A 22,104-nucleotide genomic window follows, 5' to 3' on the forward strand; every position below is an offset into this window, starting at 1 on the left:
ATACATGAGTGTTCTTTATACTATTGTTGCAGTTTTTTTCCCAAGTTTGAAATCATTTCCAAATAAAAAGCAAAACATTTAAAAAAGGCATTGATTTATTCCAAAAATAATGTCAATATTGATTTGCATTTCTACTAGTATCAATTAAAAAATCATAAAGCAGGGTCATATGAAGGGAGCAAGGTGAGTGGTTTGCTACTTTAAGTTATTTGTTGGGGAAGTTTTTTCTGAAGGAGTGGCATTTGCAGAGAATGAAGTGAAAGAGGAAATCTTGCAAACATCTGGGAAGGAGTATTTCATCTAGCAGGAATAGGAAGAATGAAGCTTTTGAAGTGGAAATGACCATGTTGTGCCCAAGATCAGCAAGAAGGCCAGTGTGAATAAATAAAAGACCAAAAAAAGAAGAAGAAGAAGGAGGAGGAGGCCAGTGTGGCTGGAGGGGAATGTCCAAGGGGAGCAGTGGTAGGAACTGAGAAATGAGATGTAGACAGCAGATCACATAGAGCCTTGTAGTCTCTGGGAAGGAATTTGGATTTTTTTCTGAGTATGATGAGATTCCTGTGAAAGGTTTGACCAAGGGAATGGCAAATTCTTTTTTGCATTTTAAAAAACATCCTCCTGGCAGCTGGCCACAAAATAGACAAAAGAGAGACAATACTGGGAGCAGGGAGACCAATTGGAAAACTGTTACAGTATTCCAGATGAGAGATGATAGTGGCATGGGCCCTGGTGGAGTGTCAGAATGGTCAGATTTGGGCTATATGTTGATATATCAATAGAGTTGCTGAAGAATGAGTTTACTTCATAAATTATTAAAGTGAATTAGATGTAGAATGTAACAGAAAGCACAGGCAAGGATTAATTACTTATGTTTCTGAAAGTTACTGTGTGAAGGGTGGTGCCATTTACTGGGAAGACTGAAGGGTAAATCAGTCATTCTGTATAGGGCACATAAAGTTTGAGAAGCCTAACAGATCCCCAAGTGAAGAATCAGGTAGGCTGTTTTTTATTTGAAGCTTAGGGAAGAGGTTGGGCCTGGGGATATAAATCCGAGAGTTGACAGTGTGGATGCTATTTAAAGCTGTGGGTATAAATGAGATCACTTTAGGAAAGTATAGAAAGGGAAGAGAAGCATCCATGTTTAAGATCCCAGACACCTTCAGGATTTAAAGCTAGAGAAAGGAGAGGGAACCAGCAAAAGGGAAATTAGACCCACAGATGACCACCCCACAGTTTAAGGAGCATGCTAGTTGGCTGTATATCTTATGGCTGGAAAGCACTAATCATTCTTTCTATGTTAACATCTGCTTCTCCATAACTTCTCATTGTTCATTCTAGTTTTTTCCTATTGGGTGTTAGAAAGAGGTCTCTCGATGGGACAGTGTTTCAAATATTTGATGACAGCAATCATAACCCAAAGTCTGCATGTTATGTTCCTTTTATTCTTCCTTATATTATATTGTTTCCAAGGTCTTTACTAATTTGACCATACTCCAATCAGTATATCTTCCATAGAGTTAGGTATGCTAGGACAGAACACAGTCATTACCAAATATGGTAGATCTTGTTTCTTCCCAAACTTACAATAATAAAACCAGCATTTGTCAAATGCTTTACAGCTGACAAAGAACTCTCATGTAGTGTAGTTTTCATTTTCACAGCAAACTTGTGAGTATGCACAGATGTTTTTATTGTTGGTGGTGGTGGTTTTATTATACAGATGGGAAAACAGAGGCTCAGAGAGGTTAAGTAACCTCACTACTCTTAAATAGATTATCTCAACATGTACAGAAGTTATTAAACACTATTGCTTGATACTTGTGGTTTTCAGTGTTCTAATAAAACTGACCAAGATATTTTTAAGTGACTTAATGTCAAACTAAGTTTCCTACCTTTTGTAGGTGTGTAGTTGATTTTTTAAGTATAATATTTTTTAACCTTAATATTCTCTAGAGAAGTTTCTCAACTGGTCTCTCCTATATACATTTTTGCTCCCCTCTTGTCTATTATTTACTCAGAGCAAGAGTAATCTTTTAAAAATATGAATCAGATCACATGACTCCCTATTCAACACCCCCCCCCAAAGATTTCTTTTTGCATCACAAGAAAGTCCAGACTGCTCACTGTGACCTAAAAGGCTCTGCCTAATTTGGACTTTGTCTTATTCTCTGAAATCTTATCAAGATCTGTTTATGAGATAAAACTCATTAAATGCATTTAGTTAGTTTTTTCTTTAAAAATTTATGCCAGTTCATTAGGTTGATCAATCTCTCTCTCTCTCTCTCTCTCTACACACACACACACACACACACACACACACACACACATATAGGCACCCCCCTAAGGTATATATATACATATATATATAGGCATCCCACTAAGGTAGAAATGAGCAGTTCCTAAAGAAGTATGTAAATAACTAGCATGCCTCATAATAGAAATGACAGCAACTCATTTTTTTCATAAGTTAGCCCAAAGTCTAACAAATACATTTACTGATAACCTAAGACAAACTGCCTTTGTTAATCCTTTCGTAAAAGAGTTGATTCCATGTGCTGAGAAAGACTTTTAACAGATTTGACAGAATTGATTCATTGATGAGTGACACATTTATTCTCAATTTCAATAAATAACACTTTTTAAAGTATTTCCCTTCCTATGTTTTACAGGGGAATGCAGCTTATAATAGAAGCACAGACTGATTTCTTGGATTTGATGATTAAATTTAGTCAAAACAGTCAGTTATCCAGCACTGTTGCTGCACGCTGATTTAGACTTTTTGAAAAAGAAAAAAAAAAGGATTTGTGAGTGTGTGTGAATGTGCAGCAGAGTGCAGAGGGAACCACTTAGGGCTGGAAATGCTTAGGACTGACTCAACACACCAGTTGTTACTCCACTTTTGTTTCTCTGGGTTATTTCAGAATGACCCTGTAAGGGATGAAAGATCTAGCACAAGAGGAAAGATGTCTCTAAGTGTTGGACCTCAGTTTTTAGGGTGGGAAGAGTCAGTGAAGATCATCTGGCCAGCGCAACCCATGCAAATTGGGAAACCCAAACCGTGTCTCATGGGCCCCAGTAATCTTCACAGTTCTGCAGCTACATCTCTTCTCTTTAAAGAAAACTAATTATTATTTTTATTATTAAAAAGGCATAAAACAAAACAGGATTACTTCATTATAAAATCTGTTCAAATGTGTGCATGAAAATGCTATTTTCAGTTTCCTTGATAAGGAATTATTGCCAAAAAGTCTCCTAAAATCTGGTTGTTAATCTTGGTTGTACCTGTCAACTGTGAATGGACAAGGCTTCCAACAGTCAGGTTAGGGAGAATGCTGGCACTTTGTTCTGATGAATATAATTGCCACAATACTTCCCATGTAATGAAATCAGAAAACATAATTTATGTAGAAATGTAGTTCTGAGAGCCTTGTGATTATGGCCTTTTGTGTCATTCTGCCTGCATTACAACAGATCAGACTTACAAAGTCCTGGAAATATTAATGACTGTGTCAACATGATCTGTCATTTTCTAAGTTTTCCAGTTTCTTTAAGAGCATAGCTTATGTTCCTAACACTTTACGGGAAACAGTACAGAATTATTTTCTAGGTCTCCTTATATTTCTCCTGGTGTCACAAAAGTATATATTATATCAATGAAATATTTGTCTTTGACAGAAAGGCTCGTCCACCAAACTACAATTAATGAATACAAGAATTAGAAATCAAAACTTTGTTTAGTCTGAGGAAAAACAGTTTTTTAAACTGTAACCACATGGCTGTTTCTTGTTTGCATCAACTCTGGGTGACTGTTATTGTCTTCCGTGAATTCTCTGGGGCAGGGACCTGACTTTGTTGAATGAGCCAATTGTTTTCCTTTGTGTTGCCCATCTAGTAAGTTCCCATCTGGTTTGTATCAGACTGTTTTCACAGCCAACAACTGCTGCCTTCTCTATATCCTGACACTTCAGGGCCCCACGCTATCAAAGCACACGGCTGTGATGGCCTTGCTGGCAGGCCTATACAGCTGTGCCTCACAGCTTGGAACTATTACCCAGAGTAATGGTAACGGAGAACTTGCATTGGCCCTTATTCCCATTGGTGTCGTGTGTACAGTGAGCAGAAGTCCACCCTCCCCTCCCCACCCCCTCATACCCAAAACTTACTAGTCAACAGAAAATCTTTAGAGCTCTACTTTAAGGATATGGAATGTTGGGGTTCATGTTTTCTAGTGGCTTCCTGAATTTGAAAGCTCATTTTTCATTCTTTCATTCTTTTTCAAAAGTTACCAGGCCTGGCCTTGGGGAAGTAAATTGGTCACTATGTCACATTTAATTTTTGTTTCCAAATTTAGTTAGGAATGGCTAGATATGGCAAAATCCACTATAAAAGCTACACAAATAATACACTGTAATTGTCATTACAATTACAATCCCAACTACACTGTCATAGTTACAGGGCATAATTTGAGAGTTTTCGTGTTTAGGAAGGATTTCTATCTCAGAAGATGGATTTTCTATATGTAAACTATGGAAGCACTTGTGTTCAAACTGCTTAGTAACTATTAAGGAGTGACTTTGCCTTCAGTTTTGTTAGCATCAAGTGTCACTTATAAGAATGTGATAATAATGACCTTCTGTAACAGTCTGGCCTTATGTAATTAAAGTTGTGTGAGCTATTGTTGAGTAAGAGTTGAGTTTAAATGTAGCTCTTATGTCATTGCTTCATAATGTGAAATGGCAGACCTTTTTGGCACCAAAAAGAAAGGATTAAAAGAGTTTTACAGAATATATTAATATTTTAGAAATGCTTTCAAGATTAGGTAAAATGATATTAGTTTGTGATTTCAAAGAAATTGAGTGGCTGCTTGTCACAGAGCATCAAGTATCCTCTAGGTAAGAAGTCCTGTAGAGGGGCGCTTGGGTGGCTCAGTGGGTTAAAGCCTCTGCCTTCGGCTCAGGTCATGATCTCAGGGTCCTGGGATCGAGCCCTGCATCAGGCTCTCTGCTCAGCAGGGAGCCTGCTTCCTCCTGTCTCTGCCTGCCTCTCTGCCTACTTGTGATCTCTGTCAAATAAATAAATAAAATCTTAAAAAAAAAAAAGTCCCATAGAGTCACACTGAATCAACAGCAACAACAACAAAACTCACCTTCTGCTTCTGAATAATTTTAGTTCGCTGGTATTTCAGGATTTTAAGGAAAGTAATAGGAAGGAATTTGGCTTTGTCTTTAGCAGTATGGCATGTGACTTGGCAACTATTCACTTGCTGTTAAGGCTAGTAAAGTTAGTTATTTGGCTCTTTCAGTCATTGGAGAACAATTCAACACTGTAGGGGAAGCACCTTTCAATGGCTGAAACTAATCTACTGTTTTTTTTCATTTTCAGCTTTCTTTGGGTAATCTACATATAGAAAGTCTACTTACATACATATAATCTACATATATACGTGTATCATGGGTGGACAGCTGAAAGAATTTTCACAAATGAGCTCATTGGTATAACCCATGCCCTGGCCAAAACACAGCACACTGCTAGTACCCTTTCAGCCCTCTCATGTTGCCTTTGGTACAACCTCCACCCCATGATGATAACCACTGTTCTGTGATTAGTTCTCTTGCTTTTTTTTTTTTTTTAAACTATAAATAAATGAAATCATACAGAATGCATGGCTTCTTTCACAAGACAAACCTATTGTGATTTTTAAGATTCCTTTAGTTTCAAACCGTTATGACATGCTTTTATAAAGAATTATCTGAGAGGAATTTGTTTTAGTAGCTGTGTCACAGGCTATTCAACCAACAGGAAGTGCATTGTAGATAAAGTTGTCTACTAAAACATCGACTCTCAGTTCTCAATCAAATTTTAATGCTGGAATGTTCCTCTAGACATTCCTGCCCGGAAAACGCAGGGACTCTTTGTCATAATACCACACAGCAATACATTCAAGTACTTAAATGGCTTTTAATGAGCTTCAATAATTAAATGTACGTTAGTCAAATAAAGCTTGGTCTGCATTCAGGATAGGTAGATCATCTGTTTTCTGAATTACCAATCAGCTTCTTTGCAGTTACATATAAGATTTTATGCTGGCAAGGTACTATTTCTAAAATGCTGCTATTGGAGAGACTTATATACCTATTAGATATGCAGCCGACGAGTAACTTAATCTGGCCAGATTATTTGCTTCCAAGGTGTTAATTTCTTTTTATATATTTTTAACTACTCTAATAATGTTCCTTTTTTCCCACTGGACTCAAAATGGTATAAAAGATTCAGGTATTCTAAGTGTTACTAGTTTAAGATTTCTCCTTATTAACTTTTGTTTCATATTCTGAATGGTACCCATTTAAAAACTCTTATTTTGTGAGCTAAAAAATTTATTATTAGGAGCCTTCATCTTTATATCCTTGTTTTACAGTTAACAGCCCTATAGTACTATGCAGTTTTCTTAAACAATCCATAAAGAATTTGTTTAAAATAATAATATAATAATTTATAGATTTAAGTATTGCTATTCTAATGATTCTTACTGAGGATAGTATTAAAAACCAAAAGATAAACTTTCAAGCCAATATACAAAATTTTAAAAACAAGAGTACAAACATTGTAAAGCCCAGGTTGCTATCCTTTTAAATACCACTTTTTGAAATACTACAATGTAGCCTCCTTTCAAATTGACACCATATAGCTAGAAGATTTTGATGACCATTTAAAATAAAAAGCTAAAGAATTGAAATAAAGTGAGTGTTTGAAAAAAGCATAGTGTACAAATGGTACAATCCCAGCAACCTTGTGTGCCCTCTTTTAAAGCTTTTTCAGCAGCATCCCTGCTTTCCCGGCCTTGGATTCCATTTTCAAATCTCAGATCATACTTAAATAAAAGATAATACATTTGTCTTTTGTGGTAAATGTAAAGGATAAATTATATTTATAGGTAATCTGTGACTCAGTTTTTATCCAGTGTTACCCACTCCTAATTTCCATAGCAATTCATGGATCAAATGTTTGGAAAATTTTTTCTTCTCATCCTTTAATTTAATACCATAAAGTATTGTTTCTTCAATTTGGGTGGGGGAGTTCCTTTTTTTTAAATTTAAATTCAATTAATTAACATATAGTGTATTATTAGTTTCAGAGGTAGAATTCAGTGATTCATCAGTTGCATAGGACACCCAGTGCTCATTACATCGTGTGCCCTCCTTAATGCCCGTCCCCAGCTACTCCCTCCCCGCCAGCAACCCTCAGTTTGTTTCCTATGCTTAAGAGTCTCTTATGGTTTGTCTCTGTCTCTGATTTTGTCTTGTTTTATTCTTCCTGGGTTTGTTTCTTTTACTAACTAGAATCATGCTACATGTATTGTTCTTTGATGTGCTTGTTGAAGATGATCTTAGCCTAGCACCCTCCTTTTATTCATTATATATTGCACAGAAATAGTGTCACTGTTTGGGTTGCTTCATTCTGCTGTTATAATTATGCCCACTTTTGTGCACAAACTTGAGCACAGGGCGTGGAATTTGAGGGGAAGAGTGCCAGTTTGAGCCCTTGGCAATCTGAAATGAAGCCATGTTGACTTGGAATTGAGCAGGTGGCAGGCCATGCATGCTGACTGGGGCAGGAGAGTGGCCGGGCTGTGAATTTGGGACCCACAGGCCGATGGCATTTTGTGTGACAAGGATGTGGCTGGTTTTGCTTTTAACTTGCTTTTCTGGCAAACTCTATTTCTCCTTCTATTCTAAATGAAAGCCTTGCTGCTGGATAGTGTATTCTTGTCTGTAGATTTTTTCCTTTTAGCACTTGGAATTTATCATACCCCTCTTTTCTGCCCTGTAGGGTTTCTGCTGAAAAACCACTGATAGCTGTATGCAGTTTCCCTTGTATGTCACTGCTTTCCTTTCTCTTGCTGCTTTTAAAATTCTCTCTTTATCACTACTTTTAGTCATCTTACTTACTTTGTGTCTTGGTGCAAACCTCTTTGGGTTAGTTTTGTTGGGGGCTCTCTGTGTGTCCTAGATCTGGATTTCTCTTTCTGTCCCCAGATTCAGGAAGTTTTTAGCTATTATTTCTTCAGAGAAATCTTCTGCCCCCTTTTCTTGCTCTTCTCCTTCTGGGATCCCTATCACGTGACTGTTATTCTTGACAGTGTTGCTGAGTTCCCTAGGTATATTCTCATTTTGTGTAGTTTTTCCCCTCTCATCTGCTCAGCTTGATTACTTTCCATTACTCTGTCCTCCAGGTAGCTGGTCTGTTCTTCTATGTCCTCTTGTTTGCTATTTATTCCAGGTGGTCTATTTTTATTTCCATTTAGTGAGTCCAGTATCTCTAATTAGTTCTTTTTTAAGTCTCCGATCTCTTAGTGGAGGGTCTTCAAAGAGGTCCTGCACTGTTTTCTCATTTCTAGTGAGTATGTTTATGAGCATTACTTTAAATTCTCTATCAGACATATTACTTATCTCTGTTTTATTTAGTCTCTTGCTCTGATTTTTTCTGCTCTTTCATTTGGGACATATTCCTCTGTCTCCTCATTTTGTCTCTTGTTGTGTCTGTTTCTCTGTGTTAGGAAAGTCAGCTACATCTCCCACACTTGAAAGTAGTGGCTTTATGAAGAAGAGGTCGTGTAGTGCAATGTCTTCTTTTCACCAGAAAATGGTGCTTCAGGGGTCTCCTATGTGTTTTGCTACAGGGGTGTCCTTCCATTGTGATGGAGCTATAGTTTGCCTTCAGTCTAGCCTGCGATGGCTGTCTGCCTATGGGCAGAGTCTGTCACCTATGGTGTCGATAGGCTGATCTCGAGCTGCCTTGGGCTTGAATTGAGTAAGACCAGGTATTTGTCAGAGATGCGGTAGCACCAAACTGTGGCACTTTCCCTGTGTTGTCCCCTGAGAAGGTTTTGTTGATGGGTGGGGCCTGCAGTCAGATCATCTGCCTGCCCCCAGCCCACTGCTGGACTCACAGTCAGACTGGTGTGTGGTTATCCTCTCCTCTCCCTGGATCAGGACTCACTTTGGAATGATGCTAGCCCTTGTCTGGGCTGCGCACACACTACCAGGCTTGTGGCACTGCTTTGATTGGGGTTTTACCAAGAGCGATCAGAGGGGTGGATCTGCTTCACTGTGGCCTCTTGTCTATGCCGGGCTGCAGAGGGTCTGTTCTACCAGTTTTCTGGTTAGTTTCTGGGTTTAATATGCTGATGTGGGTGTTCTCTAGGTGGTCACTTGGCAAGAGATGAGCCCAGGGTCCTCCTACTCTGCCATCTTCCCAGCAGCCTCTCATTTCTTCAATTTTGAGCAGTAGGATGAGGAAATATAAGAGTCAACAAGCTTGATAAGCAGTTTTTAAATCATGTTGGTCAGGGTATAAGTTGTTTTTGCTGCTTTGATTCTCACCTTTAGAGTACAGTACTCACCCTTTCAAGAAACCCCCTCCCCAGCAAGTGTGAATTATGAGCCAGCTATTTGTTACAGGAATAAATGACAATAGACAACTCTGATATTGAGTTATTAGTGGCTTATTTTATTTTATTGTTAGGAGAACTTATTACAGAAATCAAGAATCTCTCTTTGGTAGAGTTTTGTTTATATTTATAATATCAACAACACATAATAGCTACCATCTCTGTATATTATATATAATATATATTAATAATTGTATATTATACCATCTCATATATCTTATATGTGATATACTTTGCTAAGATCCATAATAACCCAACTAGGTAGATGATAATATTCTCATTTTCTATTTGAGAAACCTGAGGTTCAATGAGGTTACATACTTTGCCCAAGGATACGTAGCTAGTACATGACAGAGCTGGGAATCAAATGTAGTCCAACTTTGAAAGCAAAAGTTATAGTCTTAAACATTATACTGTATGTCCTTCCTTGATAATTTTTTAAGAAGTAGCACAGATAATTTCTGATTGTTCTTATAGGTCTCAGTATCTGAAGACATATCCTAGTGTAGAAGAGTCTGAAAAAGTTGGGAGGTAGGGAAAGAACTGTTTGCTATGGGCTTTAGTCCCTACTAATAATACTATTAATATGTCACATTGATTTGTCAGTGAACCTTTCTGAATCTTGCCTTCCTTATTAGTAAGGATAAGATGATCTCTGAGACCCCCTGTAGCTCTCTGTTGGTCATGTGGGTGCAGTACTTCTTCTTTTCAACAAAAAGTCTCCCTGTCCAAAAATATTTTGAAAAGATTGCCTAACAAGAGAATTTTTTTGAATTGGGAGAAGTTAGAAAATAATCACAAGCTACAAAATAATAAAACTACCATTATTTAGTAATAAGTGTAGGCACTGCTCTAAGTTATTTACATATCATTTCTGTTGGCACTGTGATTTACATTAGGCAGTTTAGCTTCCAAGTCTGTGCTCTTAACTGTGACCTTTCAGATGTCTCTCTAAAGAGTGTCTGGTTGTCACTTACTTGCAACTTTTTGTTATCTTACATAGTACAGTGTAGAATGAATAGAAAAAAGTGGGTGTTTTTTCCTATACAAGATCACAGAGTGGTATATCCATTTGATAAAATGGTTCAGAAGCATTGGTCACCTGGATATTTCTTGAGCCACCATACATAAAGGACTGAATTTTAGGCATCTTAGGGAAAATAAGGAAGGATGATGGAGGGAAACCTTTTGTTTTTAGATTTTATTTTTGAGTAATCGCTACACCCAACATGGGGCTTGAACTCATAACCATGAAATCAAGAGTCACATGCTGAGCCAGCTGGGTGCCCCTATTTTGTTCTCCTTTATGAAGATCCAGCATTGCAGTAAATCATTTCAGCCTATGAAATGGCTTATTGAAGGCACATCTTAATAATACTAACAGATTTAGCATATTATTTCAATTTAGATGTTTTTCTAATAAAGCAGCTTTGTTGCATATAAAGAGATGACTAAAGTATGCTTTGGTTTGGAGTAATGAAATTGTTGTCATTTTTTGAGTTAAAAATCATTGTTTTAATAAAGCAGAAATAAGCTGTTGTGTTTTTTTAAAGCCATTGTTTTTGAAAATTTCAAGAAAATGCTTTTATTAAGCAAAAAATCTGAATATTAGAGAAAACATGCTCCTTTTTTATTCCAAAGAAAATGTAGTATATAAAATTCCCATTTAGGTCATTGTGAATTTAGAAGAGTGTTTCATTATAGCAGCAGGTCCCATTGGGGGCTACATCCCCTTTGGAGTGTGAGCCTATCAGATTGGAAGGGAGCCCTGGTTAGTTTAAAAAAAGCCCCAAAAGTGATTCAGACTTTCCCCTCTCTCTACCCCAACCCTCTGTTGAAAAATCACTGGTTTAGAAAAGGTTTCACAGCTCCTTTCTCCAAAGCCAGCCAGGTACAATATATCGCACCTTCTAAAGAGGATAAAAAAAGAAGGCAATAGAACAAGAAGACGCAGAGAAGTTACCAAGAATAGAAGAAGAATTCGGGTTCTAGGATGGAAACATGAACAGCTAGAAGTGGTATGATGCTAAGAGGCAGAGAGCTCAATTAATTCTTAGTCTTTAAACTCTCTTATATTTGAGGCAGAACAGGACCATTAATTGGAAGATTTGCTCACTGATGTCAGTCTGCTCTGTGTTAGTTTTATCTTTACAATTAAAGAGGATTAAGACAATGTCTTATTCTTTATGGTCTTCACAACACCTCATATAATAATGATGGACACATAAAATTTTTTTTAATTGAATCCTAGCTAGACCTAAGGTAGGTTTTCTTTTTCTTAGTTTCCACCCTTTTTTGTTTAATATGAAAGGGGATGACATTGCTTGTTTCTTAATGTAGCACAATAGATATGTTTAAATTCTGGGCTTGGAAGCAATCATTTCTGAGCAGGCTGCCACTTACTTTTACTTGCTCCCCTCCCCACCCACTAAAAAAGGTTCTTTAGTGGAACAGGCCTCAGTGGTAGAACTGATTGATGCTGTTGTGTCCACCTTTGCACTATAGGTGCTGTGTAGAGTGGGAAAGACAGCTGCAGCGGGCCAAGCAGTAACCTTTCCTTCTCTAACTCTCAGAAACTTAGAGGCAGAGTAGGAAGTGAACAGAGATAGTGTTTCATATAATAACATAATAGTAAGTGCTTTGAATGCATTTTAAAAGATTTTTTTAAAAAACAGTATTAAGTTTAGATGTTTAATTTTGGTCTAATTGCAGATTGTCGGTATATAGTAAGTAACTTGTATTTGCCCCCCCGTCTTACCTTTAGAAAACTATGTTTTCTTCTAAAGCTGTTCTTTTTAAGCCTTTTCCCTCATTAATCTAATTGTATCTAATTCTTTAATGTATTTCATTTTTAGGTATCCAAGAGTATAATGACAATAGTTTAACATGAAACTTTGTCACCAGTGAGAACCTATTGCTCAGTTAAATGAATGATGTAATGCTTCAAGTCATGTATCTTCTTCCAAATCCACCTGACATTTTTCTGAAATAAGAGAAACTTGAGAGAAGTCTGATTTTTATTTTAGAGAAAATCAGAAAATACTGATTCTACCATCCTCTACATTTTTTCCAAATTGTTCTGCCTGAAGAATTTGTTTGAAACCACAGATATTGACAGCTATTGACTGACTGAATGTCAGAGCACGGATTAAGAGCGTGCCATTAACATGAGCACACGTTTCCGGTGCCCAGGGTATCCTGCTGGCTGGAGAACCACACGTGCTACAGGTTTCTCTCTTCAGTTAACTTTTCTCTACTTCATCATTCCCTAGCCAGAAAGAGGTTTTCCCCAGTCTGTTTCATCTTAATATTAAAATATGGTGGTGGTTTGACAGTGTAATGCTCTTCTGTGCTCTCTGACAACTTTATTGGTTGCTTCACATAGATTGTCTTGGGCAATATGCCGCTGTCTGGCCCAGGGTGAAGGGAGATTCTACATTTCTTTTAGTGATTAAATCCTTAAGTAAGAGAATCTGTGAGAACTTTTAACCTTGGAAGAAATGGTCCGTGAGTTTCTTTTATTTAGCACAAGTTGCAAATTTTCTAGTGATTCTTTGTTTCCCCCTTTCCTTAATTTTTGATGCCTAATCATTGGATAAAGTATTTTTCCATGGATAGTCATTAAAATTCAGCTGTTTAACTTCCTTTTTATTAAGGTCATTAGATCCGGCTTCTGTTTACTTGGTTTTATGAGAGTAACTGTGGGAATGCATGTAGTTTGTGTTCTTTTTAGTGAATAGGAATGAATCATGGTTATTTCTAGGCGTAACTGATTTTCTTATGAAAAACAAAATCTCAACATAGCTTCTTCAGGTGATATGGATCGGACACAAACAGAGCCTGATCTGTAACTCGTGTCTGTTTGTACATGTAAAGATTTTTACTTTAAAAGTTGTTGAGAGGCACCTGGCTGGCTCATTCAGTAGAGCATGCAACTCTTGATCTCAGGGTTGTGAATTCAAACCCCATATTGGGCACAGAAACTACTTATTAAAAAAAAAAAAAAAAGAGTTGAACTTGGAGCTATTTTTATTTTTCATTTTGTTATAATTTCTTTGATAATAATCAGCACAGTAGAGAGACCAATTGTGCTTTTTAAATTTTTCTAAAATACCTATAAACTCACCCAGCTGGTAGAACTCCATGCACTAAACTCCAACCCTCCAAAAAGCATAAGTCAGGGGAGAGGAAAAAAATGTTTCATTTCCCTTTGGAAAGTTTATAAAATGTTGAATTAAAAGGGTGCAGGTGTGGTATTCAGAGCACTGAGGACAGTACTCAAGATAATTCCATCTGGGGGAGGTTATTTGTTGGGACAGGACAGTGTTTAAACTTTGAAGTCAGTTTTAAACAAAGTGAAGCAGCTGGAACTTGGCATAAGAAGAAACAAACCTTTCATATTAACTATTGCTTTTTAGAAGAAAAAGAATTGGAGTTGTTTTTACAGGTGCCAATACATTTATTCTATCTATAGGAACTGCTTTATTTTTATCCTAAATTATACATTTCAAAACAAGCATTTGTCAACTCATTTAAAAACAGAAGCAATAGTAAACTTAAAAAACACAGTAAGATTTATAGGTCTAAAACACATTTTGGAATGAGACTATAGTAACATTTTAAATCACCCTTTTCAACATGAAAGGAAGGAAAGAAGCATTTAATAGTAACTAATCTGGGAAGTAGAGGTAAATAAAATATTGCATTCTGTACTTGACAGAAATGACTAGGCACCTTCTTCATCAAGATTTGTAGTATTTGTCCTCAAACACTGAAGCTATGATGTTGCAAAATCTGCAGAGGGAGTGGGGTTAAGTATGTGAGGAGAATTGAATACAGCAGGGTAGTTTAGCAGCTGCTTAAACAAGGAATTAAAAAGAGTAGATGAGCCCAGGGTGGACAGGAAAAATGCTTCAAGAACTCCATAAAATACAGCTGAAATCCTTGTAACATTTCCACAGACAGCTGGGAAGCCAACTGCGTAGCTGGAACTCAGCTGATTTTAAAGACAGGATCTGGTCATCGAGAATCTAAGCAGGCTGTTAGCTGCGAGAATCCACAGACTCTTGAGGTAGAAGCAAATCAGTCCAGTTCAGCAGCCGTTTCAAGGCCCACTGTGTGCTCACTGTTGTGCTATAACTTTGTAGAATGCGGAGGTAAATAAGATGAAGTCACGGCCCTCCTACAGCATTGAGTTAACAGAACAGACCCCCAAGCAAATAACAATTGAGATGATAAGGTCACGGATACTTCCTGTGTACCTGCTGTCCTAGTCAGACAGCAAAGACTCCCAAGTCCCAGTCCAGGCTCTTACGGAGTATCTTGTTTAGAGCAAGTGACAGACACATCAACAAATAATCACAATGCAGTTTGGTAAGTGCAAATTACCAAATCACTTTCGGAGAGAATGAGGCATTCACAGTTGACAGGACAGGAATTCCTGTATTTCACCACTGCTGGAAGGACAGCTCAAAGGATGTGACTCACTTGCACATGGGACTGGGCTATCCTTTAAGCCAGTGATTCTGAAATATTTGGGGGCCCGCAGACCATCTAGAGCACTGAAATATGGCCATCTGTCTCCCTCCCGAACTGTACTCACATGAAAATAATATGCATACTTTTCCAGGGCGTTCACAGATCCCTGGCCATTCATCCGTATGCCCTGGGTTAAGATCCTTCATGTACGTGGATTCAAGATGATTACATTTGTTTCCTTTTAGACTTTATTTTTTAATTTGTCATTTATAAGAAACCAGCCTTTATTTTCATGTAGAAAAACCCAAATCCAAGCTATTTAAAGTCACTCAACTATCTTTTCATCCACTCATAGAAGAATGCCAGAAGTTGGTACATATCACATGTGCCTCATGTGTTACTTAATCTGAATGAAGAGTTGGAGATGCTGTACTCTTCTATGAAGCTATCAAGGAAATGTTTTCTTCTGTTCTCTGCTTGTCTCATGTTGTTTGAGGAGAGAATGCTTTGTTTGGATTCCTCTCAGTTTGCAAATAACAGAGATAGAATAATGAGTTACCAAGTGTTTGAGGATTAGGATCAGAATCTGAAACCTCCTGATGAAATACATTATCTAAACCCAAAAAACTTTTACAAAGTTATGCATATTTTTAGAAACATAAATACAATATATGGGCAAAATCTAAATGGACATTAAAAATCCTAAATTATTTCTTGTCTTCCTTAGAATAAGTTAGTTTAACTTTTCTGTTCCTTAGTCTTAAAAATCCAATATCAAATGTAAAATTTCTTCATGAATTTTAAATAACTTTAAAGCAAAAAAAAAAAAAAATTGAATTTCAAACATCTAAAAGAGGTATTAAAATATGTGTTAGGAAGCTTGAAATACATGGTCTGACTCAATGGCATCCCAGCTTAAATGTAGCCAAGTTAAATGATGTACTGCAAACCCACAGAATCAAGGAGTAGTCTCTTTAAAAAAAAAAAAAAAAAAAAAGCTCTGAAAACAGCTGTTGAAACAATTACATCATAGAGTAATGACATGACTATGGAAATTTAAAAAGTCAAACTTTAAAAGCATCAAACTACATTTAATATAGGCAGAAAATTTATGTTTGCTTTAATGATGATTTATTAAGACATGATGTCTTTTACCTCAAAAAAAAAATTAGACCATAACTGGATATGAAGGTGACTCTTTTTGCCTGGTAACACTCATTTGCCTGATGTTTTTTTTTTTTTTTTTTTTTTACTGTTCCCAGTCTAAAAAGTCCTTATTTAAAGTTCAAAATTACTGTTCAAAATAAAGTAAATGAACTCTTCAAAAAGTCTTCCCCAGATGCACATTTACAAACACCTTTGGATAAAATGGTGCATTTTATTGGCTTAACTCGTTGACTAAAACATAATTACTTGAGTTAAAATAGCATAACTATTTGGAGGCCTTCTAGAACTGTGTTTTGTTTTTTTTTCTTTTTCTTAGTGCATTTCAGTGAAACATTCTTATCCTCTCTAAAGCAGACTACCTTTTGCAGCCCATCCTGAGGGTCATCACCTCTTGGGATAGTTCCTTTCCAGTTACCTAAAAGGAAGAGCTGCTCTGTTGTGAGTGCTTTCTGTGTGCCAGCACTAGGCAGAACACAGCATACGCATTAACCCTTTTAATTCTCATAAAACCCCCTGGGCAAGGTACTCTTATCTTTATTTTAAGGATGAGGAAACTAGGGTGTGCAGAAGTTACATAACTTTCCTAAAATCTCTTATCCCTCACCATCCCTCTTACCCATTACCTATTTTTGTTTATAGCACATATCTCCTCCTGACATATTATGTTTGTTTCCTTCGTGTGTGTCATCTGCCCTACCCTCAGTTGGACTATGATGGCCATGGGATAGAGCCTTTGTTCTCTTCATTGCTGATATCTCCAGAGTCTGGAACAGTGTTTGGCACATAGTAGGTGCTCAGTTGATATTTGTTGGGTGGATAGATGGAAGAGCTCTGCTCTGCCTTATTCCAGAAGCCTCACGCTGACAATTTGGATGGGACTGTTCCCAAGTGACTGGACAGCAGATCTCATTTGGACCCTAGACTTGGCCCATCATAAAGGGACTTGAGCTTGAAATATCATTACTGCTCCTCTCCTTACCTGCCCCTACTACTGCACATTACATGAATGGAATTTATCTTACCCACCTTTTTAAAAGTAATTTTTTTTCTTTCTTTTTTTTTTTTTTTTTTTTTTGTTTGAGTCATGGAGATACTTGCTATAGTGCAGAAGGCAGTGAGATGTCTCAGCGCTTCCAGTTTTGAATTAATTAGATGAATTATACGAGATTTTTTTTTTTAATCATCTGTTACCTCGTGTGACTCTTTACTCTTTGGTCTCTTCCTACGTATCTCTCTGATATTTCCCTTTTGTTTTTCGTTATTTTCTCTTCATTCACCTTTTTTTGTCCTTCCTCGAATTTTTGTCATCATTTCTCTTCTCAGCCTATTTTCTCTCCCTAGGTTATCACTGTTCTCATTACTCTAATTATTGTATCTATATAGATGACTGCTAATTCTGTCTCTGAAACTGCCTGATGGTCTCTGACACCTTTGATTCCAGTTGCTTGCTGGAGAAGTCCATTCACATATCTTGTAGGCATTCACACTCATCAGGTATGTATGTAACTGATCCCAGTATCTCCACACCTCTTTATAACCCCATAGCCTCAGGCTGGTTTGTGTTCTAATTACTGCCTAATCAGTCAACTAACCCTGTAATTTCAGGACCATACTCAATTCTTTATAAATTGGGAGTCTTCCACCAAAACCTTGAATCTATTTCCAGTGGCAAGGATCTCCAGTTCTTGAGTGGACGATTTCCATAGATCTCTCTTATCTCTCCTTATTTTGCACACAGCTGTTGGAATTCTCTCTTCTAAAATATATTTGGTCATCCAACTCCTCTGTTCAGAATCTTGTGACTCATCATTGTTTACAGAACTTGACCCTGACCTTCCTTTACAGCCTTTCTCTCACCATTCCTTCAATCCAATTAGTACTTTGATTTCAGAACAGAGTTCCTTTAACATACTGACTTAAAAAAAAAAAAAAGTACTGACTTCAAATTGACTTTATTTTGTTGGTTTTTTCCTTCATCACCTTCCACATCTCTGAAATCCTACTTCAACTGCTACTTCCATGTCATTTTTGTGTGTGTGTGTTACTTTTTCTTTTTTTTTAATTTATTAAATTTTTTATTTTTTTATAAACATATAATGTATTTTTATCCCCAGGGGTACAGGTCTGTGAGTCGCCAGGTTTACACACTTCACAGCACTCACCATAGCACATACCTTCCCCAATGTTCATAATCCAACCACCCTCTCCCAACCCCCTCCCAGCAGCAACCCTCAGTTTGTTTTGTGAGATTAAGAGTCACTTATGCTTTGTCTCCCTCCCGATCCCATCTTGTTTCATTTATTCTATGTCATTTTAACTTACTTGTCACCTTAACTAACTATTGCTGTACACATCTGTCTCTGCTTCTAGCTTATGTGCTTCTTGAGGATGAGGACAATTTCTTCTTCATCTGTGAATCTCTCAGAACATAGGCTTGTAGGGATGTTTAGTTGGTGAGAGTATGCTTTGGAAAAGCCCACTTTATTGTCCATTTGCCTCAGTCGCCTTCTCTGTCTCCCAGAATTACTGTCAGGATGAGGTAAGATGATGGGGAAAGATATTTGCAATTATGAATTGCTGTGTAAGTATAAGGCATTAACTATGAGAAATAGCATAACTTTGCAGTGATTGAATTTAATATGTTCTCTGAGACTTGCAAATTTCTTTGAGATCCAAAAAAAGTTATAGCTCTTGTTACATCATTGAGCAATTTACTCAGTAATTTAGTGCACATAGTAGAAAAGGAAGGTACACGTAAAGCAGTTTTGTGACGTAACAGAAAAAAGAATATCTGGTATCAGTAGGGTTTTGACAGATAGGCAACTAAGGAATGGAAAAAATTCCAATTTTTTCCATTCCTTTACTTAGTAGGGGAAGGTAACATTGAGCTTTTATGGGTTGAAGATTAATTTTGCTCTTGGTGTTTGTTATACTTTATATTTGTTTTTACTTTATTGATGAAGTAAGCTCTGATCTTGGATACTTTTCCTGGTTATTTTGTGTGCTCTGAATCATGACTTTGTAAAATGACAGAACATTTAAATAATGCTTAAGTCCTATAAAGATCTTTTTTTTAAAGCAGTTCTTATTGCGTCTTCATTTTAGTTTTTATCATATCCTGACAGAACTAAATTTCAAAAAGTCTCTCCTTATTTAAAATATTTATTCTATTCAAATTGACATAAGGCTTGTTTTCTTCTTAGAAGATTATACTGTGGTATGATAATTTGTGATGTTGCTATAATGTTGCCAATTCTTATTATCTGTCCCTCTTTTATTAAAAAAATGAAATTAAAACAAATAACAAAAAGGAATGGTATAATATTAAGTCTTTGTAAGACTTCCTAATGTGAAGGAGTTTGGGTTTTACAAATACTCCGATTTTCTTGGAAAGCTGTGATTAAATCATCACTGAAATTTCTGAAAATGTCTACTTTTACCTTAGTCCCTATAAAATGTGGTGGAGAATTCCACTTTATTACTGTGAAAACTACTTGAAAAATATAAAGGAGTTTTAGAAAAATTACTATGGCTCTTGACTCAGAAATCTGTTTAAGATTATTAAAGATAATTTGTTTTTAAGATGCTTATTATTTTTATGTATATGTAGTAAAGCCATAAAATCTGAAACAGGGATTTTTGTAGTCTTAAATAATAGCAAGTTGGCATTCTTCATGTTCTTAGATGGTGTGCTTTAAACTTAAAGAAGTGAGTTAGGGTAGAGGCAGACAGATTACATTTATGGTCAACTCTGGATTTATGTTTAACATATTAATGAATTCTTCATCCCAGACTGTCTCCTCTGCCACGGGCTGGCTTCTTTATTGCCTCCCACTTCTCTCAGTCCATGGAGTGGAGATTTTTTTTTTCTGTATTTGGTTAAATGTAGCAATCATTAAGAAAAGTCTGTTTTACAGAAAAAAATACTTTCCAAAGTCAAATGTCAATGTTATTTGAATGATCACTTTATTACTTTTTTCCTTTAACCTTGTTTCCCTTCTATCAGTTCTGTTAATAGCACAGCATTCTTAGGCACTCAGGAATGAGCGTTAATGACATGATCCTGAGGTGAGCGTTCATTTTGTAGGAGTAGGAAAAAGGGTAAACAAAGTGCCTTGGCAACCTTTGACCTCAGATGATTTTCACATGGTTCATAACACTTTTTTTAAAAAGTCACGTTCTTTTTGTAACTTAGTAGCAAATCCTTATTTTAGGGCTGTTCCAGTGTGTTTTTTTAAAATTAGACTTAGCGGGGCGCCTGTGTGGCTCAGTGGGTTAAAGCCTCTGCCTTTGGCTCAGGTCATGGTCCCAGAGTCCTGGGATCGAGGCCCACATCGGGCTCTCTGCTCAGCAGGGAGCCTGCTTCCTCCTCTCTCTCTGACTGCCTCTCTGCCTACTTGTGATCTCTCTGTCAAATAAATAAATAAATAAAATCTTTAAAAAAAAATAAATAAAAAATAAAATTAGACTTAGCTATTTACTTGATGATAATAGTAATGATAGTAGCGCTAGTACTATACTAAATAGTACTGGTTAGTGGTACTGGTAACTCTGAGTTTTCAAGCACTTGCTAAGTGCTAAGCTCTGTTGTCAGGCTCTTTACCAATACTATTTTGTCCTCATTACACTCTGCAAGGTAGGTACTAGTAGCCAACCCATTTAACATGAAAGGACTGAAATTTTGAGTGGTGAAACAATTTGCTGAGGTCATACAGTGAGTAAGAGGGTAAGTCTGGGTTTCAGAGACTAGATTCTGACCCCTACCTGGTCTTACCTGGCCTTTGTCAATTGGACCACAACTCTCGGCACTTGGGAGTCATCTTAGTCCATTCAGGCTACCGTCACAAAATACTGCTGTCTGGGTGGCTTATAAACAACAGAAATTTAATTCCTCACACTTCTGGAGAAATCAAAATAAATCTCCTCTTCCTGGTTCACAGCCATCGCCTTCTGTCTTTTTTTTTTTTTTTTTTTCTCCACTGTGTGTTTACATGGTGGAAGGGGCTAACAAGCTCTGCGGAGGACCTCTTTTATAAATCCCATTCATGAGGGCTCTACTCCGATGACCTAAGCACCTCCCAAAGTCCCCGCTTCCTAATACTATCAGATCAGGCATTAAGATTTCAACAAACGAATGTTGGGGAGGGGAGTGTAAATAGTCAGATCATAACCTACTTTTAAAATGTTGTCCATAATTGTCTAGGGGAGGGAGAAGAAAGGAGGAAGGTGTATGTTATCTCTGAGAAGTTCTGAGCTCCGAGCTCCTTGAGGGAAGAAATGATCTCATATGCAATCCTTGTTTGGATGCCCTCACCTGATATTAGTCAAGAAAGCTTATAGCATCTAAGTACTCAGGATGTGCTTGTTTAGCTGAATGTGTTTCTCCTTTTTGCAGGCGGTAAAGAGGTACCACTTTTTGCTTCGCAGACGTCACCCACCAAGATGTCTGTGACGCTGCCCTCAGTGAAGCTGGAGGACTATTCTCAGTCTCTGAGCATCAGCACCGTCCAGGGGGACACGGACTCCTCAGGAGCAGATACCTTCTGAAAGGGAAGTGAGAGCCAGCATAGTATTTGTGCCACTGGTTTTGAAGTCATTTTTCTCAAGCATAAAACCATGTCTCAAACTATCTGGTGTTTTGAGCATATTCTGAAAAACAATTTCTAATTTTTTATTAAATTCAAAAACATAATTTGGGTATTTAGGTAAAATTTTTAAATAAAATAATTTAAATACGAATCACTGTGAGTCTGAATTATTTCTTGGAATCCTGAGGCAGCTTGGAGTAGTGGAAAGCGCACGACTTTTGACATGTATTCTATGAAGAATGTATTCTATGGATATAATTATCTGTAGTTATGAAACGATGTTGCTCAGGGCTATTCATTCTGAATTTTTTTGTAACAACAAATGATTGGCAGCAATCTAATGCCTGTCAATAAGGGACTGACTAAAAAAGTTGTGGTATATCTGTATAATGGAGTACTATATAGTATAAAAAAGAATTGTAA

General features: G+C 37.0%; 1 protein-coding gene across 12 annotated transcripts in view; it reads left to right on the plus strand.

Annotated features, from left to right (window-relative positions):
* Nucleotides 1-21,832, plus strand: part of KIAA0586 (KIAA0586 ortholog) — a 140,305-nt gene extending 118,473 nt beyond the window's left edge. For 11 of the 12 annotated variants that reach the window (XM_047737777.1, XM_047737778.1, XM_047737770.1 and 8 more), the window contains one exon: nt 21,489-21,832. In XM_047737777.1, the coding sequence (XP_047593733.1) occupies nt 21,489-21,640 (152 nt within the window). In that variant the 3' untranslated portion in view covers nt 21,641-21,832. The remainder of the gene's footprint in view (nt 1-21,488) is intronic. The other variant, XR_007128753.1, reaches the window with a different exon arrangement.
* The last annotated feature ends 272 nt before the right edge of the window (nt 21,833-22,104 follow it).

Source organism: Lutra lutra, chromosome 7, assembly GCF_902655055.1.
Source record: "Lutra lutra chromosome 7, mLutLut1.2, whole genome shotgun sequence".
NCBI classification, from domain to species: domain Eukaryota; kingdom Metazoa; phylum Chordata; class Mammalia; order Carnivora; family Mustelidae; genus Lutra; species Lutra lutra.